Source organism: Lontra canadensis, unplaced genomic scaffold (genome assembly GCF_010015895.1).
Source record: "Lontra canadensis isolate GAN:19392208 unplaced genomic scaffold, GSC_riverotter_1.0 scaffold9, whole genome shotgun sequence".
NCBI classification, from domain to species: Eukaryota; Metazoa; Chordata; class Mammalia; order Carnivora; family Mustelidae; genus Lontra; species Lontra canadensis.
In genome coordinates this window covers 30,509,047-30,529,179 of record NW_022631003.1, presented here as the reverse complement: position 1 = coordinate 30,529,179, position 20,133 = coordinate 30,509,047, and the positions used below count along the sequence as shown (strand labels likewise).

At 37.7% G+C, this 20,133-nt stretch overlaps 1 protein-coding gene across 8 annotated transcripts in view; it reads left to right on the top strand.

Moving 5' to 3' along the window:
• PPFIBP1 (PPFIA binding protein 1) overlaps positions 1 to 20,133 on the top strand; it is a 173,987-nt gene that overhangs the window by 134,674 nt on the left and 19,180 nt on the right. For 2 of the 8 annotated variants that reach the window (XM_032855182.1, XM_032855180.1), the window contains 8 exons: positions 2,163 to 2,255; positions 2,577 to 2,669; positions 4,046 to 4,160; positions 6,001 to 6,033; positions 7,363 to 7,424; positions 10,578 to 10,662; positions 14,204 to 14,358; positions 19,615 to 19,730. In XM_032855182.1, the coding sequence (XP_032711073.1) occupies positions 2,163 to 2,255; positions 2,577 to 2,669; positions 4,046 to 4,160; positions 6,001 to 6,033; positions 7,363 to 7,424; positions 10,578 to 10,662; positions 14,204 to 14,358; positions 19,615 to 19,730 (752 nt within the window). The remainder of the gene's footprint in view (positions 1 to 2,162; positions 2,256 to 2,576; positions 2,670 to 4,045; positions 4,161 to 6,000; positions 6,034 to 7,362; positions 7,425 to 10,577; positions 10,663 to 14,203; positions 14,359 to 19,614; positions 19,731 to 20,133) is intronic. The other 6 variants (XM_032855181.1, XM_032855179.1, XM_032855185.1 and 3 more) reach the window with 4 other exon arrangements.

The following is a 20,133-nucleotide window of genomic DNA, read 5'->3' as shown; positions in this document are numbered from 1 at the left end:
TAAAGAACTGAATTGGAAATAATTTGAATTCCATTATTTTAAAGTCTTATATTAAGGAGCTATTTCCAGACTTTCCAGCTTGAGTGACTATGGAAAAACAGGACTTCTTTCAGGTTGGGATTTATATTCATACTTACAGTGTTGCCAGAAGGGAAATTTGGGTAGGGTTTGTTTGTTTGTTTGTTTGTTTGTTTGTTTTTTAATAGAAAAATTATCTCAATTTATAATTCTGTTTTCTTCAGTTACTTCTTTTTGCAAGTTGTCACTGTTTCTAAAAGAAGTGGTAAAATAAGACAATACCAAATAGGAATTCAAAGCTGCTAACCATGAAAAAGTGGCAAGATATATATTTAAAAGACCAGGAGATAAAGGAAGGTCACTAAGAATTCTAGTATGGGATTAATAAATGGGAGATTAATTACTGGGAGATAAATTAATAAATGGGATTAATAAATGGGAGATTAATTACTGGGAGATAAATTAATAAATGGGATTAATAAATGGGAGATAAATGGGATTAATAAATGGGAGATAAATAAATGGGAGAAACTGACTTTTTCCTTAGACTTGAATTCTGAACCTGTAGATAAGGAATCACAACTAAAATGTTATTAAATGATGTCAAACAGTTCCTGACCTCATTCGTGAAAGGAGAAAATAGCTGTTCCCTTACTGAGGTACTGTATTAATAAACAATTGTCCTAGGGGCACCTGGGTGGCCCTGTCAGTTAAGCCTCTGACTCGATTTTGGCTCAGGTCAGAATCTCATTGAGCCTTGCCTAGGACTCCATGCTCAGCAGGAGTCTGCTTGTAACATCTCTCCTTCTTCCCCTCTCTCTTTAGAAAAAGAAAAAAGAAAAAATAATTATAATAATAACTAATGAGTAATTATTATATAGTACTGTTAAGTAATTTAGGAAAGGCATCCCTTTCCCCATATGTGAATCATTACTCATAGAAGTTTAGTAAGAAAGTTTTATTTCTTATGGTATTTTTTCTTTTTTATGGCATCTTTGTATAATTCTGTTATCTGCTTATTTGTGGCTCAAGAGTAGAGGACTTGTAAAATGAGGAATAAAAACATGTTAACCATTGGTGGGGTCTTGATGGTTTGTAATAAAAAAAGAAATCCTTTCCACAGTATTTGAAGTTTGTATTGCGTGGCATTCTGATTCCCTTTTCCTACCGTCTGGGCTCTAGACAAAAATATGTTACTGTTTCTTAGAACACTTAGACAAGTTTTACAAGCAAATTAGTTTATTTTTTTTTGTTTTGTTTTGTTTTGTTTTTTAATGTGAAAGAGAAAAGCATCTGGCTGTATTTGTATTATGAAAACCTTAGGATTATTTTCTTTTTCCTGTTCTGATTGTAACATTCATGTTATGACAACGTATTTGTAAATCACAGGGCCCTCATCCACCCACAAGTTGAGAATCCTTGGTTTAAAAGGTTTACATTTCAAAAAAAACAATAAAAGGATTTAAATTCCATTCCATTCTCCCAGACTGGGTTGATGAACAATCTATATTTTTGTTAGACAAAGGAAGAAATTGTAAAAATGTTTTTATAAATAACCCACAGATCACTGAAAAGGCCCTAAAAGTAATGGCTTTACTGAAGAAAATTTTTCTAGTTAATTTTTAAAGTCGGAATCTATTTGGTGATTTTTAGTCCAGAAATAGCTGATGGTTGATGTATGCGATTAGCTACCTTTGTTAATCAAAATTGAAAGTCACCTTTTAACTCTTAAGCATAGGAGACAAACTGAGGGTTGCTGGAGGGGTAGTGGGTGGGGGGATGGGGTAACAGGGGAATGGGCATTAAGGAGAGCTCCTGATGTGATGAGCCTGGATGTTATATAAGACTAATGAATCACTGACCTCTACCTCTGAAACTAATGATACATTAATTAATTTTAAAGAATTACCTTTGATTTCCATAATCTCATGTTTGTAGGCCAGATGCATGGAGAATTTAAAATAGTGTTTTAACTAGAAAGATGCTTTGGGTCTCAGGGAGATACATTTATTTCCATTTGTGTGATCCAATTCATACAACCCGAACCCAGGGGCTTGTTGACTTTAGGTCTCCAAGCTGCTATTTTGGCCTACATAGGTGTGTTGCTACTTTCCTAATGTGTTTCATTGTTCCTTCTTTGACAGGGGCTAATGCAAGAGATCAATGATTTGAGGTTAAGAGTCAGTGAAATGGACAATGAAAGACTTCAGTATGAAAAAAAGCTGAAATCAACCAAGGTAAGTTTTCTCAAAGGTAAAAATTTGTAAATAGCCTGACTCACTTATCTATGATCCATAATACAAGTTCTCAACTCAATAGATGATAAAGAAGTATCTTACAAGTGAATGAAATTTCCCCCCAAGCTGGAGACTTTCTTGAATTTGAACACCACTATTCTGAATTTTAAAAAATTGGGGTTTTAACTAATCTAGTGAAACATAGCCTGTTATTTCTGTTAGTTAACCTAACCTTCTTTATAAGCCGATACTATTTTCTTGGATATTTAGGCTTGTCTTTTTCTATCTGTGGTTTCTTTCACACCTCTGTCTCTCTACCAGTCTTTAATGGCCAAACTTTCTAGCATGAAAATCAAGGTGGGTCAGATGCAGTATGAAAAGCAGCGGATGGAACAAAAATGGGAGTCACTGAAGGTGTAGTAGACTTTGGGTAATGGGGTCCTGGGCCTGTTTGCTTTCTGGCTTGCGCTGTTTTGCCTTGATAGTGTTTTTAGTAGCATGTGCATTCATCGTGTGTGTGTCATCTGTTTTTTTAAAAATACATTTAAAAAAGCTGATGGAAGGGACAGTGTGATCCCTGACGTTGTTTTCAGAAACATATGAAATAATTAATGAAAAATAATAAATGGGCAAAATAAAAATACTCATTTAGAAATTTGATCTCACCCTCTTAGAGTACCTGAGATCCAAGCTTGGTAAAATAGTTGTAAAAATGCACCTGGAAAAAGATATCCATTTTGCATCAGACTGCTTCTTCCTTTGGGACTTTCTTACAGGTTAACTATATCGTGACTGTGAGTTGAAATTACTGCTGTAAAGAAGCTTTTTGCCAGTGCTACTGAAAATTCCTTGTACTTGGGATCCGTGCCTATCATAAGTAAAAAGTATAGGGCCAGCTTTCTTGCTTCTTTGGAGATCTTCTCATAGTACTAAACACAATACCTACATTAAGAGACTGAAAATAAAATGTTTATCAGTTATAAAAATACACTTATTAGCACTGCATAGCTTTATTTTCTGTGCTAAAATACAGCCAGCAAAATTTCAGTTTGCTAAAGCTAATTCTTCACCAAAATTAAACTGAAAATTTAACATTAGTAAATAGGACTTGGAATCTTTAATAGCTACATAGTAATCTTTGGAATCTTTAATAGCTACATAGTAAAAAAGAAGCGGGGGATTTAAAATCTGTTAAATCTTTTTTCCATTGCTTTGGGAGACTCTGTCCTTTTATTTTGGTGATGAAGATGAATTAGTTAGTCCCATGATTTGGCTAACATTGTTCATCACTTGCTAGCTTACCCATCAATTAAGCTCTGCCTTGTTCATGTTCAGGGAACATGAATGCCATCTTGAAATACTAAATAAATCTCAGTCAAGTCTTGATGTACATTTTCCAATTTGCATTTTATTTTGCTTTTATGACACTCGGGGTCTAATTTGATTATCATCCTTGATTAACTGGGGGAGATTTTTTTTTTGTTTAACATAAGCTTTAAAACTTAGGGCTACTCAGGTCCTAATTACACTTTAAAGCATTTTGTTTTAATTTGGTCACACAGAAACTTGAAACACTTATACCAGAATTATTAGACATTGACCTTCATTAATTGTCTTGCTTCCTGCTTCCTATTGCCACTGTCTGGTTTCTGAAGTCTGCATCTAGATTCCTATCGTTTTTTTTTGTTTCATTCCCAAAAACTCATTATTGACTTAAAGAGTTAACATGCTCCCTGAATATTCTCCTTTAGTCATAATCCACTGTTGTAAAATGAGCTTATCATTTGTAGGACGAACTGGCATCTTTAAAAGAACAGCTAGAAGAGAAGGAATCTGAAGTAAAAAGGCTACAGGAAAAATTGGTGTGCAAGATGAAAGGAGAAGGGGTGGAAATTCTCGATCGAGGTGGGTACATACATTTGACATTTGTTCTCTTACTTTGTTAGAAAATCCCTGTGCAGCCCTCCCTTACTCCCCACACCTGCAAAAGAACCCTGTGTCAGTGGTGAGTCCTTTCAGAGAAAGGAGAAGGGTAGCAGAAACCAGCTGAGGCAGGACAGCAGGGCCTCCTCCGAAACTCTTCCCTGTGCCTGGGGATCTAGTAGCTTCCTCTTCAGCAGCTGGAGGAGGGCAACTCCGTACTTTATGCGGTGTTTATTTTAGATTACTAAATTGTAAATTCTGCCGAGACAGTTCTTGTTCAGATGGCAATACAAGGAAGTGACAGAAAGCATTAAAAGGGAACATTATCATGTCCCAGGATTATCTTCCTCTGAACTGAACTTGAAACAGCACGAACTAAGAGATTTAGAAACCGTTCCTACCCTTTTGAGAGAAGAGAGGAAAGGACTTTGCATCTTTGGAAAATCAATGAAAATTTCTTATCATGGATTGAGCCCTCGACCTGCTAGAAAGCAAAAATAATCCTCTTTTTTGAAAACATGTGTGAATTTATCAAAAATTTTTCTCGTAACTGAGGAAGTTTGTCTTGAATATTGTATGGACTGTCATGTTTAATACACGTTATATGTGATAGAAAATAACTTGAATGAAATGTGTTTTTTATGTTATATTTGGAAATATAAATGCACAGAACACCTGACAACACTAGGTTTGATTTAACCTTTCTTTGCTATTATAAATCACTGTGGCATGCAAGCTACCAAATCAACTTCTGACTCTTGAAACTAAAAATTCCATTGAGTGTAGCTTTAGTACATTTTTATGGGAGCATTGGTAACCTCACTGTCTGAACAATGAAGGGCTTCAGTTAGGTTACCTATAATGTCTTTCTTGGTTCTAGAATACCCTGGCTTTATATCCCTGTAGTTGCAGTTCCCTATGGATCAGAAAGCTCAACTCATCAACCATTGAAGGATTTTCCCCCCTTGTATATTTTGGCATATAATAGAATTCTGGCGTTGTGTTTTTTTGTTTTTTAAGGAAGCTCTCCAGTCAACATGGTGTTGGAACTCACCACCCCGAGATCAAAAATTACATACTATACTGACTGAACCAGCCAGGCATCCCTAGAATTGTGTAGTCTTTAAAGGACGTTCACAGATAGGTCATGCCTTTAGGGTTTTAAGAATAAAATGGAATCCTGTTGTGGGCTAGAAGACATGTTGGAGTAGTATGCCCAAAGACGGACACTGGTCTATGAACTGCTTATCGCCAACGCACAGCCCGATAAATACAAGGGTCAGGAGCAATGTTTAGAAACTTCATAGCAATCTGATGTTGGCATAAGATCTCACTGCGTGATCAGTGGATTCATCTCATTGAATGGGAGATAGACCGTGTCAGAGTCATTGAATTTGAGTGGTGAGGTCCATGTGTCATAAGCCAAGTGCTGGGCACATTCAGGAAAGCCATGTGCTGACCTGTAATGGAAATGTTACAACCAAACATCACTAATGGTGTTTTCACCCCGTAGAATATAAGGACTGCTTGTATTCCACAGACCTAACTTTAATATACCAGGAAATCAGGGTTCACAGAGAAGAAGTGAGAGAGGTAGGAACTCAAATCTAGGTCTTTGGATGAATTATATTTTCTTTCTAACCTTACACAGAGCATCATGCATTGCAGTTCCATTCCTAAAGCCACAAAATAGTGTTTAATATTCAGTTTTTATAGGGTTAGTTTCTTTATCTTAGGCAAAAGACTAAATAATAATACTTTTAAAATATTTATTGTTGTAATATATATACTAACTTCCAATTCGATGGGTTTTCCTGCACAGATGAAAATTTTAAAAAGAAGCTCAAAGACAAAAGTAAGGTTTTTGGTGTATTTCCATCAGCCTTTACATTCACCAAAAGTACTACTTGGACTGTTCTTTGCATGTGTTTTAAAAACATTTCTCTCACCAAAGATGTGAAGTTGCTTCATCGATAAGCTCTCCATTTCTTCTGAGTGCACAAAATAGAGGGTAAATAAATAGTAAAAACAAGGAGTAAAAGGTCATTTTGCTGATTTTTTTTTTTTTTTCTGACTCAGCCCTTTTGCTCCACAGGGTACAGCAGAACACCCAGAGTAGCAGAGGTGAGGAAGAATTTTCTTTGTAGTTCAGGAGACAGAGTGTCAAAGGAGAAAATTACTTTTCAATGTTTTGTAGCCCACTTCTTCCCTGAGATCTACATTAGGAACTAAACATACCCTGTTGGTGTTAGGCAAGAGATTGTACCCAGGCTGATTAACAGAACCCAGATTATCTAATGCATCATCGAGATAAATCATTAATTAATAGGCTCTTTCCTCCAGATGTTGAATTCTTATGTCCAGAGAATTGGGCATAAAAAAAAAAAAAAAAAAACAATTTCTACAGAATATACCTTCATATTGAAAATGTTGCATCAGTGATGAATGATGCATTTTAAAACTTACCTTAAGTAGTAATTTGTTTTTTTTTTCTCAGAAGCAGGTAACCTTAGCTCAATTTTTTTTCTGTTTGAATTTTTTAAATTTGTGATTTTGTTTTAGGTTGACATTTCATCTTAAAATATTGGTTCTTTTATTATTAAAGTAATGTGCTTTTATATTTGACTGTTAAATTTTAAGGAGAATCACATTTATCTTTTAAAATAGTGTCGGAAATGATGTTTATAGATGAAGCAAAGTACTTATCCTTCTGTATGGAACCTACAACCAACTTCATAGCATGACTGCTATAGATGCCACATTCCATCAGGCTCTTGCCATTCATGTCTCCATCTTGGTTAAAACTGAGTATCCTGTCCTCTGCTTATGTCATCATGTACACCGTCCATCGCTTTCACCCACTGCTTTCTAGGTTTCTTTTTTTTTTTTTTAATGAAAAACTGTGTTTTCGTGGTTGTAGCACTGAAATTTCACCTTCCGTGTTCTCGTGAGGATTTTGTTGTTGCTTCGAGAGAGGGTAGTTAGTTCTCACCCTTATTGTTTGCTTTCTGGAGTGATGACTATTCAGGTGACATGGAAGGTGTTCATTTTTCAGATTTTCCCCAAAAGAGGATATAGATGGTAAACATTTCATTAAAACATTTCAGTCTGAAGAGTCAGCCCCTTGTTATTGTCACACACGTTAACAAAACTGACTTCTGACATGTTCTTGTGATATTTTCAGATATTGAAGTGCAAAAAATGAAAAAGGCTGTGGAATCTTTGATGGCAGCAAATGAAGAAAAGGTATCTAGATGAAATTAAAGTATTTATGTGGGTGTGTACCATTTTGATCATTCCATGTGTTTTCTTGAGATATGTCAGGTTGGAAGAACCCTACATATTACTGACATTGAGGGACAACCGTTCTCCCTTTCTACCCTCATGTGCCTGCTCTCAGTGATGGCAGTTGTCATTGTGACTGTGTGGGTAGAGCAGTGACTGGCAGCACTGGGTCCACTGAGATCTCTCTCCCCCACCTCCCTGTGAATCTGGAAAAATGTTCAAGCCCTCAGATCATTTCTTTATATTCAGGTGGGAAATGAGAAAAAGGATACAGTCCATAGTGCATCCTTTCTGGGCTAGCATGAACTCTAAAAGGGGTGGCCCATGACAGCTGTTAGCTTCCTGATGAGGTTAATTTTCTTCATATATTTTCTTCACACTCCTGGATTCTTTCACATGAGGGATTGTCTCTGTTCTCCTGAGAGGTGAGATACGAGAACAGAGGCATCAGCACCATGAAATAAAACATGGCCCTACGCTGTCTTTTAGCTTTGTTGGCCAAATGCCAGGGACTCCAGAGTCTTCTTTCCTATTGTTTCCCTGATTTCATTCTGCTTAGAGCAGGGAAACAGTGTCCTCTAAAGCAAGGTGTTTCTTCACGGCCTACCTGATCAGCCATATATCCAGCGGACAGCAACAGTCGGGCTCAGCTCCCATCATCAGAACTACTCTTACCTCATGTTACTCAATGAATAGAACAAGGAGGCATTTTCCCAAGAAAAGAGTCATTTCAAGGAAGTAAAAAAACAAGCAACTGCCAAAGAACTTTGCCTTGATCTTTTTGTCTCATCTTGTTTCTTTCTCTAATTCTTGTGTTCTCTGTTTTACTCTGTATTTTTGCCTTTCATTCTCTTTATTTGCTCTTTATTAGGAAATAAACTCATTGCCCTCTCCACCCACCTGTATATAGGTTTCTTTTTGCTAGTCTTTCCCACTATGGAATAAAAAGGAAAGAAAGTCATTAGCAAGGGGCCCATGTAGTTTTAATTTTTTTTTTTTAAGATTTTATTTATTTGAGAGAAAAACAGTGAACAGGGAGCTTGATATGGGGCTTGATCCCAGGACTCTGGGATCACGACCTGAGCCCAAAGGTAGACACATAACTGACTGAGTCCCCTAGGTGCCCCCATAGCTTTTACTTTTAAAAAAGTAATCACAAATTCATTTAGTCTTAATTTCTCTCTCTCAAAAAGCATCAGTAACAAACAAATCTCCCAGTGTTGACTGAGGGCTTACTAGACATTCAAACTGCTTTAGGAGCACCAAAGCTGACATAAGTTTTTAGTAGTTCCATAAGGCTTCAAAGAGGTCGCATTTGAGCAAAATCTGAGGAAAGGCAAGAGTTAAGAGTTGTTCATCAGGAAAATGAAAGCTTCTAAGGAGAGTATTTACAAACCAAACATGTCTCAAAAGCCAAGGCTTGGAACAGCCCAGTGCATGTTGGGAAAGTTCAGAATGAGATAAGGTAGAGGGGTATATGAAGCTGACATTTACACAGGTTGACAGGATTTTTTAAAAAAATTTTTTGGATTTGAGGGCTCGTGGGTGGCTTAGTTGGTTAAGCACCTGCCTTCGGTCAGGTCATGATCACAGGGTCCTGGGATTGAGCCCCACATCAGGCTCCCTGTGGGAGCCTACTTCTTCCTCTCCCTCTGCCCCTTCCTCCTACTTGTTCTCTCTCACTCTCACCCTCTTTTTGTCTCGAATAAGTAAAATCTTTGAAGTATTTTTTTTTTTTTTTTTTTTTTTGGATTTGAGAACAAGTTTCTAGTTTGAGTAATGAGGTGAATGATAGTGTCCTCAAAGAGTTAATGGAATCTAAGCTCAAGTACCAGGGGCAAATAATGAGCTTAATTTTAGAGACATTCACTTTGATGTGTTCATGGGACTTTTAAAAGGAGATTTCTCATAGAAAGTTGGAAAATGAATCTAAATTTGGGGGTTAATGTATAATTATAGATTGGGTAGGGAATGAACCCAATCAATTTTAGGAAAAGTACAGAACTGTAGATTTTCGGAGACTAAGCTGTAGTTGATATGTAAGTTAGCTTTTGCTCCATGACAAATCACATGTATTATTTCTCATACTTCTGATGGTTGGTTAGGGGGTTCTCCTGGTCTGGGCTGACTTTGTTGATCTCTGCAGTTAGCTGGTGGGTGGGATGGGGCTGGATGGTCTAGGCTGGTATGACTCACATGTCTAGTGATTAACACTCTTGCATAAGCTGGGCCCATCTGGGATGTCTCTTTTCCAAATGATCTCTCATCTTCCATTAGACTAGTCTGTGCTTCTTCACATAGTGAAGGTTCCCTGGAGCAGAGAGAGAGGGCAAACCCTAACCACATTTGTTGATATCTCTTTAGCCAAAGCAAGTCACATGGCCAGGTCCAAAACCAGTGAGTGAAAAGCTAGGGAACCCATTTTTTTAGAATCCACCAGAGTGGGGGTAAAGGACAAAATCTTAAAGCACTAACATTTTATAGACTGGGCTGGGTAGATAGTGGGGATAGTGGAAGTAGAATATCTATTTGGTTGAGGAATTAAGAAATCAAAATAGAAGAAAAGAAAGAGTGGAAAGAAAAGTGAAGGAGAAAGAAGGAGGAAAGAATGGGGTCAGTCAAGTATCAGAGGTCAAATTAGAAAAAGGATGAAAAGTTCTCTTATTTTTAGTAAATATGAAGTCTCTGATGACTAACTGGTACAACTTTGGCTGAGTGTTTTGAGAAGAGAAAGGCCAGATTGTGATTGATGACAGCAGATAAAGACGACAGGTGTAGATCTTTCTTTCAAGACATGCCCATAAGTTGGAGAGGAGAATAATTAAAGTTGATTTTTTCTTGTTTTGTTTTTGTTTTTGTTTTGTATCTTATTACCTTGTTTTGTTTTTGTTTTTTAAAGATGGCAGCTGAAGGATAGGATCTCTAAATTTAGAGGTACTTTTTCTCTATCTCTGATATACGTAGGAAAACTATTTTAGATATTACCAGTTTTACTAAAGTTTAGAAATATTCCTTGAATAATGTAAATAATTCATGTCTCCCTATTCTTTGTGTTGCAATTACTTTTACTGTTTAAGGTCATAGTTTAAAGATGACAATTTATTTTATTAATAGGATCGGAAAATAGAAGATCTTCGACAGTGCCTGAACAGGTACAAGAAAATGCAAGATACAGTGATACTGACCCAAGGTAAAAAAGGTAGTGTAGCTCTATAGATTTTTCTACTTTACTTGATTTTAAGTGGCTATGAACTTTAACATTTGGTTTCATTTTCCTGGAATATCCATTATTCCAAAATAATTCGTTTGTTCATTCATTGAACAGTATCATTAGGAAACAATATCACACACTTTCTTGGTGAGTAGGCCAAAGAGAATACTGTGGACTGGTTGGTCAAGGAGAACCTCTGTGTGGAGTTCATCAGATAGCATTCTAGACAGAACAGTGTGTTCTAGAGCCTGTGGGGAGGGGCATCTGAGTGGCTCAGTGGGTTAAGCGTCTGCCTTCAGCACAGGTTATGATCCCAGGGTCCTGGGATCGAGTCCTGCATTGGGCTCCCTGATCAGCAAACAGTCTGCTTCTCCCTCTACCCTTCCCTCCTGCTTATGCTTTCTCTCTCTCTCTCTCTCTCTCTCTCAAAAATAAATAAGTAAAATCTTTTTTTTTTTTTTTTTTTTTTTTTTTTTAAGAGCCTATGGGGAAAATGGGCTTGGTGTATTTAAGAAGTAAAAAGACCATTGTGACTGACTGGAAGGTAGTGATCAGGGAGAGAATGAGAGGAGATGAGCCGAACGGATAGAAGTTAGCGTTGGCCAGGTCAGGCAATGTGAGGCATTCTGCTCTGTGAGCCCAGAGGGATCCACTGAAGGGTTTTTACAAGTCCGTGGCATCTTCGTAACAAATGGACCATACTGGGAGGAGGGAGCAGTATCGGAAGGAAGGGAAGCCAGTCAAGAGGCTCTCACAGGATTCCAAATAGAATGTTAATAATGGTACTGATTAGAAACATATTTTGGTGTTCGAACTAACACAGTGGTGTGATGAATTAGATGAGAGTGAAGAAGAGGAAAGAATCAAGAAAGATTGACATTTTTGACTAAAGCGACCAGGTGGGTGATGATTCCATTTACCAAGGTAGCGAAGCCTGGTGAGGGTGCACTGAAATGATTAAGGGGGATTGTGTTCAGCTTTGAATGTGTTAAGTTAAGACATAAAATAAAATAAAATCAAAACCATAAGACATCTAAGTAAAAATAGTCACGCTTTGATGGGGATTAAGGAGTGCACTTGTTGGGATGAGCACAGGGTAATGTTTGGAAGTGCTGAATTACTATATTGTACACCTGAAACTAGTATTACACTGTATGTTAATTAGAACTAAAAGCTTAATAAAATAGTTATGCCTTTTGATGTGGTATTATTTTATCTGTGCATGGTCCATTTGGCCATCCTCAAATGTGGAAAATCTCTGGGGGTCATTTAAAACAAAAGTGTTAAGAACTTTGGAATTTTTATTGTTCATTAGCAATGCAAGGTGGGCTATTTGCTCTAAAAGTAAACATGAGTAATAAATTTTTTCGGAGATGCTTGTGAAATACTCAGATTTTGGAATTTCAATTTCGATGAGTTCAAAAAGAAAGAAAATCCTACTTCAGACGGGGATTTCTGAGGGGGAAAAAAATGGATCTTCATCTTATTTTCCACAGGACTTAGTGTATGTTAAAATTTTGTAAATACCCAAATGAGCAAGCAAATGAACCTCTGTCAGTGTTCTTACAGCGATTCTCATCACTCGGCATTTTCTCTGTCTTCAAGAGAGTATCTCTTTTTAGACAATATTGCAAATTAACAAGGGATTAATTTTTCTTAGTCATAACATTTAAAACAGTATTTGATTTTATAGAATCTCAATACTGTAGTTTTTATATTTAAAAATCAAGGGAAAACATTAATTTCTATAATTATGAAACGTAGAAAATCAAGAAAAGGGGTAAATAGTCTTCATAATTGCATTGACATGATCATTTTTGTCAGTTTCATGGTGTTTTTTTTGTTGTTGTTGTTGTTTAATCTGGTTTTGTTTTAAAATAGACTCCATGACCAGCATGGAGCCCAACATAGGGCTTGAACTCACGACCTGGAGATCAAGACGTGAGCAGAGATTGAGTCTGACGTTTGGGGCGCCTGGGTGGCTCAGTTTGTTAAGCGTCCAACTCTTGGTTTCAGCTCAACTCATGATCTTATGGGTCGTGATATCAGGCCTTACCTCGGCTCTGCACTCAGCTGGAGGCTACTTGAAGATTCTTTCCCTCTGTCCCTCCCCTGGCCTGTGTGTGCATGTGCATGCTCTCTCTCTTTCAAATAAATAAATAAAGCTTAAAAAAAAAAAAAGAATCAGACACTTAACCAACTGAGATACCCAGGCGCCCCTCATGTATTTTTTCTTCATCTTTTTTTAATGCATATAAAATGTGTAGCAAAAAGAGGTTGTTTTTCATTTTCTTTTCCAAAGTTAGTTGTATTATTTTACATTGCCAACAGCAATGTATCAGTTATAATTGGTGAACACACTTGCCAACACTTGGTGTGGTATTTAAAACTTAACAATCCTGTACATTTGATATGATTTTGATTTAACTGGTTTAATGTTTAAGTATTCTCATCACAGTCCCTCATGATGAAAACTATTGGACATCTTATCATGTACTTACTGACATTTGTATAATAAAAAGAGGTAGTTTTTAACCACCTATGAAAATTATGTCCTGTTCTAATGAAGAGTTTGTAAACAGTGATTTCTAACTAGTATTTGTATTTACTTAGTCCTTAGAGAATGCCAATAATACCTACATTTTAATGAAATTAGAATAAATGCCTAATAAAAATCTAAGAAGGTAAGTCTAGTTAACAGCTTTAAATGAGTTTATGATTTGCCATTTTGTACTATTCAGAGAATAGTGTTTTAAGCATCATTTTTTGGTTTTAAAAAAGAGTATCTGACACAGTTGTTCAGCACCTAATCCTTTTCATCGCTGGAGATGTAGATGTAGTTCTCAAAGTTGGCCGCTTTGCTGGGTGTGTGGTTGCATTTGTTCGTAAGGCTATTCTTTCTTCTTTAAAATAAATGGCACAGAAGGATCATCTTAAGGAATCAGAAGATTGCCTATTGTTGTTTTTTTTTCTTTATATGTGTGTGGTTTTTGTTTTGTTTTAAGAACACAGAAATGATGTGGTGAGTGCTGTGAAATGTGTAAACCTGGCGATTCACAGACCTGTACCTCTGGGGATAAAAATACATTATTTGTTTATAAAAAAATTAAAAAATTTATAAAAAAATAAGAACACAGAAATGATGAATGATGAATATTGATTTTCTCATGGTGACTGTGTTGCTGTTCAGAATTAGTTTGTTGTACCACTGATATTCTCCAGCTTGGTTGTTTCTGAACTGAAATTTGTAAAGCCCCAAATTCTGAAACAAAATTAGGGAAGGTTGTTGGACTAAATTAACTTCTGATTTCAAGGCTGTGAGTCCATGGTAGTAGCTATAAATACCACCCTCGGGCTTCAGGTGCTCATAGTTTAACATGTCTCCTAGAGGCCCTCTTGTTATTTTTCTAAGGATTTCAGAGGAAACTCACTTTTGATTTTTGAGGATGAGAAAAATTTTTATATTCGGTTGGTATTCCTCCAAAAATGAAAAGTAAATGAAAAGCTGCTATTCTCCTCCTTTTCCTAGACCAAGATGGCGACTTTGACGGTCTGCTCACTTCTGGTTCCATCTCCACTTTGCTGGATGCACAGGGTTTTAGTGACCTGGAGAAAAGTCTATCATCTACACCAGTCATGGGATCTCCCAGTCGTGACCCATTTAACACAAGTGTTCCAGAAGAGGTATTTACAGACTCTCAACATTATCTTTGTAGTGAAGAGACTGTGTCATTGAAGGTTAAAATGCTGTTGACAGCATGAAAGACATGGGATCTTTTCTCAGTGTGGCTACTGACGGAGTCTTAACAATTTTCATGTCAAAACTCAGTCTCGTGGGACTTTATTTGAAAGATTGGTTTTTCCCCCCTCTTTAATAAATAAATACCTTGGGCAATGTAAAAATTGCTTAAATAATTCAGAAAGAACATGAGAGAAAGATGCCATCCTAAATAGATTACAGTCTATACAATAATAATCTTTATTAGTAAAGAACAAATAGGGAATAGATGAAGAGGGATAAAGTGAGATTATATTAAGAGGTTGGTTTTAGTCACTTTCAATGGTGCCTCTGAAAAATTCTGGACTAAAATCTTCCCTGACTTCTTTAGACTTGGAAAAAAGCAGCTGGACAGGAATACTTAGTCTTGAACTCATTTACTTTTCTTTCACATCAGACTGGTGCCAAAATCTGTTTCCATTATCTATTGCAAACCACCCCAAAAATTTGTGACTTGAATGACAGCACTTGCTTTGCTAACAAATGTGTGATGTGGGTAAGGCTCAGCAGGAACATTTCTTCTTCGCTCCACTGGGCAATAGTTGGAATGGCATGAAGGCTGGAGGCTTGAGTCATCTGAAGGCTATGCATTTGTATATCGCATGGTTGGTGCTACTGTTGGCCAGGACCTCAGCTGAGGCACTAGCTGGAAATATCTGTGACTGCCTGGCTTTCTCCTAGCATAGTGTTTAGATCCTAAGGATGAGCATCCCAATAAGAGGACTGGGCATATTTATATCATCTTTTATGCTATGACTCAGAAATCCTGTGGCATCTCTTCTCCTGTAGTCATAGGCCCACACACATTCACAGAGAGGAAACAAAAACCCTACCTCTTGATGGACAAGTAATAATATCACATTTGAGAAGAACACATGGGATGGCATATACCCCTAGGACCATATTCGACTAGTACAATTGCCCTCCACTCTCTGGTTACAATCATTTATATCCCTCCCCCATGCAAAATGTCCTCATCCCCTCGTCAAAGACCTCTTGGCCTTATTCCAGTCAGGCTTCCGCATCCCAAGACCTTGTCATCCAGACCCGGTCAAGATGTAGGTGCAGTTGCTCAGATTTGGCTTCTCGAGTAGCGCTCCATTCCATTTAAAGAACCAGGAAATTCAAGGTCAAGCCATTTGTCCCCTACACACCTGACATACAGTGGTGGAATGGGCATAGTAACTACTAGGCATTCCCATTTAAGAAGAGGGAACATGGACATGGAAGATACCCACGTATCATTAGTCAGTAGCAGTTCCCAAATCCAGCCAGGCTCGTGTGGCCAGTTCCTTGACAGGGCCCAGACCTTTAGGCTCTTGGTTGTTCCTTGGGAGTCATCTTTCCATTTCCAGGAGAAAGAACCTGTAATTGCAGATAAGTTGTTTTCTGCAAAAGTATCTATATGGGTCCAGGGCCTTCTGCCTTCTACTATCTCTATCCCTCTTGGTCTAATTTGGTATAATATTTTATTCATTTGGAATTTCTTATGAATCAATTTATAATCCACTCCATCAGGTAAAGGATATCCACAGTTATCTTCACCATAAGACTTTCTCTATCTTAAGTTTTCTGTATGGCAGCTATAGAATATCCCTCTATTTTTAGAGTTGTCGAACTTTTTGAAGGTTTCAATGAGACAGCTGTACCTTAAGTCTTCCTGAGGTCTTAACCTAGGCACACCCGTGGCTTCCTGACAGCACCGCCCTCTTTGCCATAGAACTTTTAATTTTAGTGCAGTGTACTGTCTAGAGAAACTGGGAATGGGAAAAATTGTTTTTGTTGTTGTTGTTTTTGTTTTTTAACTAAACAGTCTTGGCTACCTTTTCCAATTCCCCTTTTGGTCGTCTTTCCTTTAACATTTTACTGTTTGCAGTGAGAAAAAACCAAGTGGCATCTTTTCTTTTCACATCTATTCCTGCTGATTACCTAATGAGAAAATGAAATTTGAATTGCATGAAAATGAATTCAAGGAGGGAACATTTCTCTCTTCACTGTAGGAGAGGGCTAAAAGATGTCAGTCATAAGGATTACTGGGTAGGGGAAATTGGAGGGTGGTGATCAAAGGGTGTAGACTTCCAGTTATAAGACAAGTGTGCTGGGGGTACAAGGTACAACATGATGACTATAGTTAACACTGCTGTCCGGTATGCTTGAAGGTTGCTAAGACTGTAGATCCGAAAAGTTCTCATTGCAAGGAAAAAAAATATGTTTTTTTTTTTCTTTTCTTTTCTTTTTTTTTTTTTTAATTTGTACGGTACTGCATGTCAGTGATATCCCAATAAAATTGGAAAAAAGAGGCAAAAGATTAGTTAAGGAATAAAAAATATTTTAGAGGGGGAAATAAAAAATATGTTAGAGGGGGAAAATTCCCTAATTGCTAATTATATTTCTACTGAAGGGAAAAATAACATCTGACAGTCAATGAGTATGCTTGCTGCCTGTTTACAGAATGGCAGATGTTACATGTAAGATTTGCCTAGATAATCTCTTTAAAAAAGTCTTTCCTATGTGAATTGTACTTTAATGAGACTTTTCTTTTGGAACCAGAATGATTTGATGAGGATTAAGTGTGTTGAGCCACATTGTTAAACAAGAGCTAGGAGGGAGATTGGAGTTGGGAGTTAAAGTCCTAAGTTCAAAACAAAATCAAGGAAATGGATCAGTTTGTTAGTGGAGCCATTTCCTTCCCCATGATTAGGAACCCGGGAGCTACTGTGAACTTGACAACACAAGGGATGATGGCTCAATAATTCGCCCAGAACTAATCATAAAGATTCAAATAAAAAAAAAAAGATAGTGAAGTAATCTCCTATTTTACAGCAATAAGACTTGTTAAAGAACAAAATTCAGGGGCGCCTGGGTGGCTCAGTAGGTTAAGCCTCTGCCTTCGGCTCAGGTTATGATCTTAGGGTCCTGGGATGGAGTCCCGCATTGGGCTCTCTGCTCAGCAGGGAGCCTGCTTCCTCCTCTCTCTCTCTCTCTCTCTGCCTACTTGTGATCTCTCTCTATCAAATAAATAAATAAAATCTTTAAAAAAAAATTCAGCTGAGAAAATTTTAAACACAGGGATGATGGCTCAGTAAGTTGCCCAGAACTAATCATAAAGATTCCAAAAAGAAATCGTGAAGCAACAAGATCAGACTTGTTGTTAAAGAACAAACTTAAACTGAGTAAATTTGCAACATCTTACTGGCTTTATTCAGCAATTTATGAATCAGGCAACGTCCATTTTAGCAGATGGAAAGGAATTCTATGGATCTGTACAAAATGAAGGGCTTTTTTAGGCAGAAGGAAGCAGGAGCAGAGGATCATGCTAGTCGTTTCCTGGTTGGTTAAGTAGGGTTACTTTCCTTATGTGCAGCAAAGGGAAGTCTCGGGGCGGGGTGGGTCAGGTAACTTACTAAGGGCAGGCAAGTCCCTATTGGTTGACCTAGGTCTGCCTTTTCTGGGAGCCCCAAGCACAGAAACTTAGCTAAGTTTGGGTTTACTGACATGGAGCTTAACACGAGCCACTCCATCGTGGGCCCAATCAGATGATTTTAATAGACTTCACATGTTATAACCTCTTAGTGTCAAGGAATGAGACCACCGCTCAGTAACTGGAACAAAAAACCACAGAGCTAAATGTATTGCTTATTTAGTTATCTTGGTGAACTTTGTTGGTCAGGGACAGTTTCTTTGATCATTTGTGGGGCATGCGGGGTTGCTTGGAGCTCAGGGTTTGAGGGACTCTCAGAGGCTAGAGAGAGTTGACATCCGCTGTGGACGTGTGGTTACAGAGGTGAGACTGTTGTTGATTGATTGGCATCTAGAAGTGTGTTCCAGGTTGTGAATCCCTACCTTCCTGGCTGACTTCAGAAGGGAGGCGCAGTCACTAATTGGTTGGTTGACTGGCAGAGTGAATTCACTGAGGAAAATTTTATTTTTTTATCACAATATTTTTTAAGTAATTCATGTATTAGTTTATGATGGGCTCTTACACCATACTGCTCTACAGTCATCGGAAATTATTCAACCCCAGAGTATAAAATTTCTTCCATAGATTCCATCCTTAGGATACACAAAGCATTTGCTTAGGAAGGTGTATTAGGCATTTTTGTTGTTGCTGCTGTAGTATTATTCAGCCAAGTGTTTTAAGTGGTATCCACAAAGAACTGGTTTGGGGGTGCCTAGGTGGCTCAGTCGTTAAGTGTCTGCCTTCTGCTCAGGTCGTGATCCCAGGGTTGTGGGATGGAGCCCCTTATCAGGCTCCCTGCTCAGGGAAGTGGGAAGCCTGCTTCTCCCTCTCCCACTCCTCCTCCTCGTGTTCCCTCTCGCCATGTCTGTCTCTGTCAAATAAATAAAATCTTAAAAAAAAAAAAAAAAAAGAACTGGTTTGAACAACATTCTATATTAGACTCGTGGTAGAAAATAAAGTGAAAACAGGTGTGTTTACAAAGCACTTTACCTAAATCACATCTCAAATCATGACAACCCTGTAAGGTAGGCATTGCCTTTCTCATGTTACAGAGGAGAAAACTGGTGCCCAGTTAAGTGACTTGCATAAGGTTAGAACCAAGATTTTTACTAGGGCTTAAAGTTGTCAGGATCAACTATTGACTTACTTAATGGTATTTATTATGTTTTATTCAGAACCAAGTTCAAAAATGACCGTCCTCCAGAATGTTTTCTCTGATTTTAACAGTCATTGATGTTTATATCCAGAGACCATTTTATAAATAGAAGAATAGTGTTTTTAAACATAGGTGTATGAAATTTTTTTGATGGACCATGTAATTGTCTCAGTTATTTTTTTTTTCTCTGTGACTTCTGTCTTATTTTGTGATTTTTTTTTTTTTAATTTCTTTTCAGCGTAACAGTATTCATTGTTTTTGCACCACACCCAGTGCTCCATGCAATCCGTGCCCTAATACCCACCACCTGGTTCCCCCAACCTCCCACCCCCCGCCCCTTCAGAACCCTCAGATTGTTTTTCAGAGTCCATAGTCTCTCATGGTTCACCTCCCCTTCCAATTTCCCTCAACTCCCTTCTCCTCTCCATCTCCCCTTGTCCTCCATGCTATTTGTTATGCTCCACAAATAAGTGAAACCATATGATAATTGACTCTCTCTGCTTGACTTATTTCGTGGATTTTTTACTTTCTCTAATTACATTACAGTTCCACACCAGCATCTTGCAAGTTTCAATCCCTTCATTACTGCCAACATCTAAGGGCTTGGAAACGTCTGAAAGAGCAAAATTGCCTCCTCAACCAGAGACTTCATTCGAAGAAAGGTATGTCATTTATGACCCAACATTACAATATAAATGTTCAGCAGAGTAGATCAAGCAAACACAAGAGTGCATTGCAATTTATTTACAGACACAGGTTTTACTGTGAGAAGCAAGAAACTGTAAGGCATGTGCCAGGGAACCAGTGTAAATCAATCACTACAGTCAGTTCTGGATTATTGAAATAAAGGGTGTGAAGCAAGAAGTCCTAGGACAGGAGTCCAGGGAGGTGTGGTGTTCAGTTTAGAGAGAGATTTTAGGGGACTCAAGTTTTATGTCCTAAGTCATGGGGGGCCACCAGTGGGTCCCAAGCCCCATAGCAATGGTCATGTGGCCCAGGCTGTTTGGAAGAAGGATTTGGGACAGGGATACAGCACTTTCTCCATTAACAAGTAGAATTTTGAGG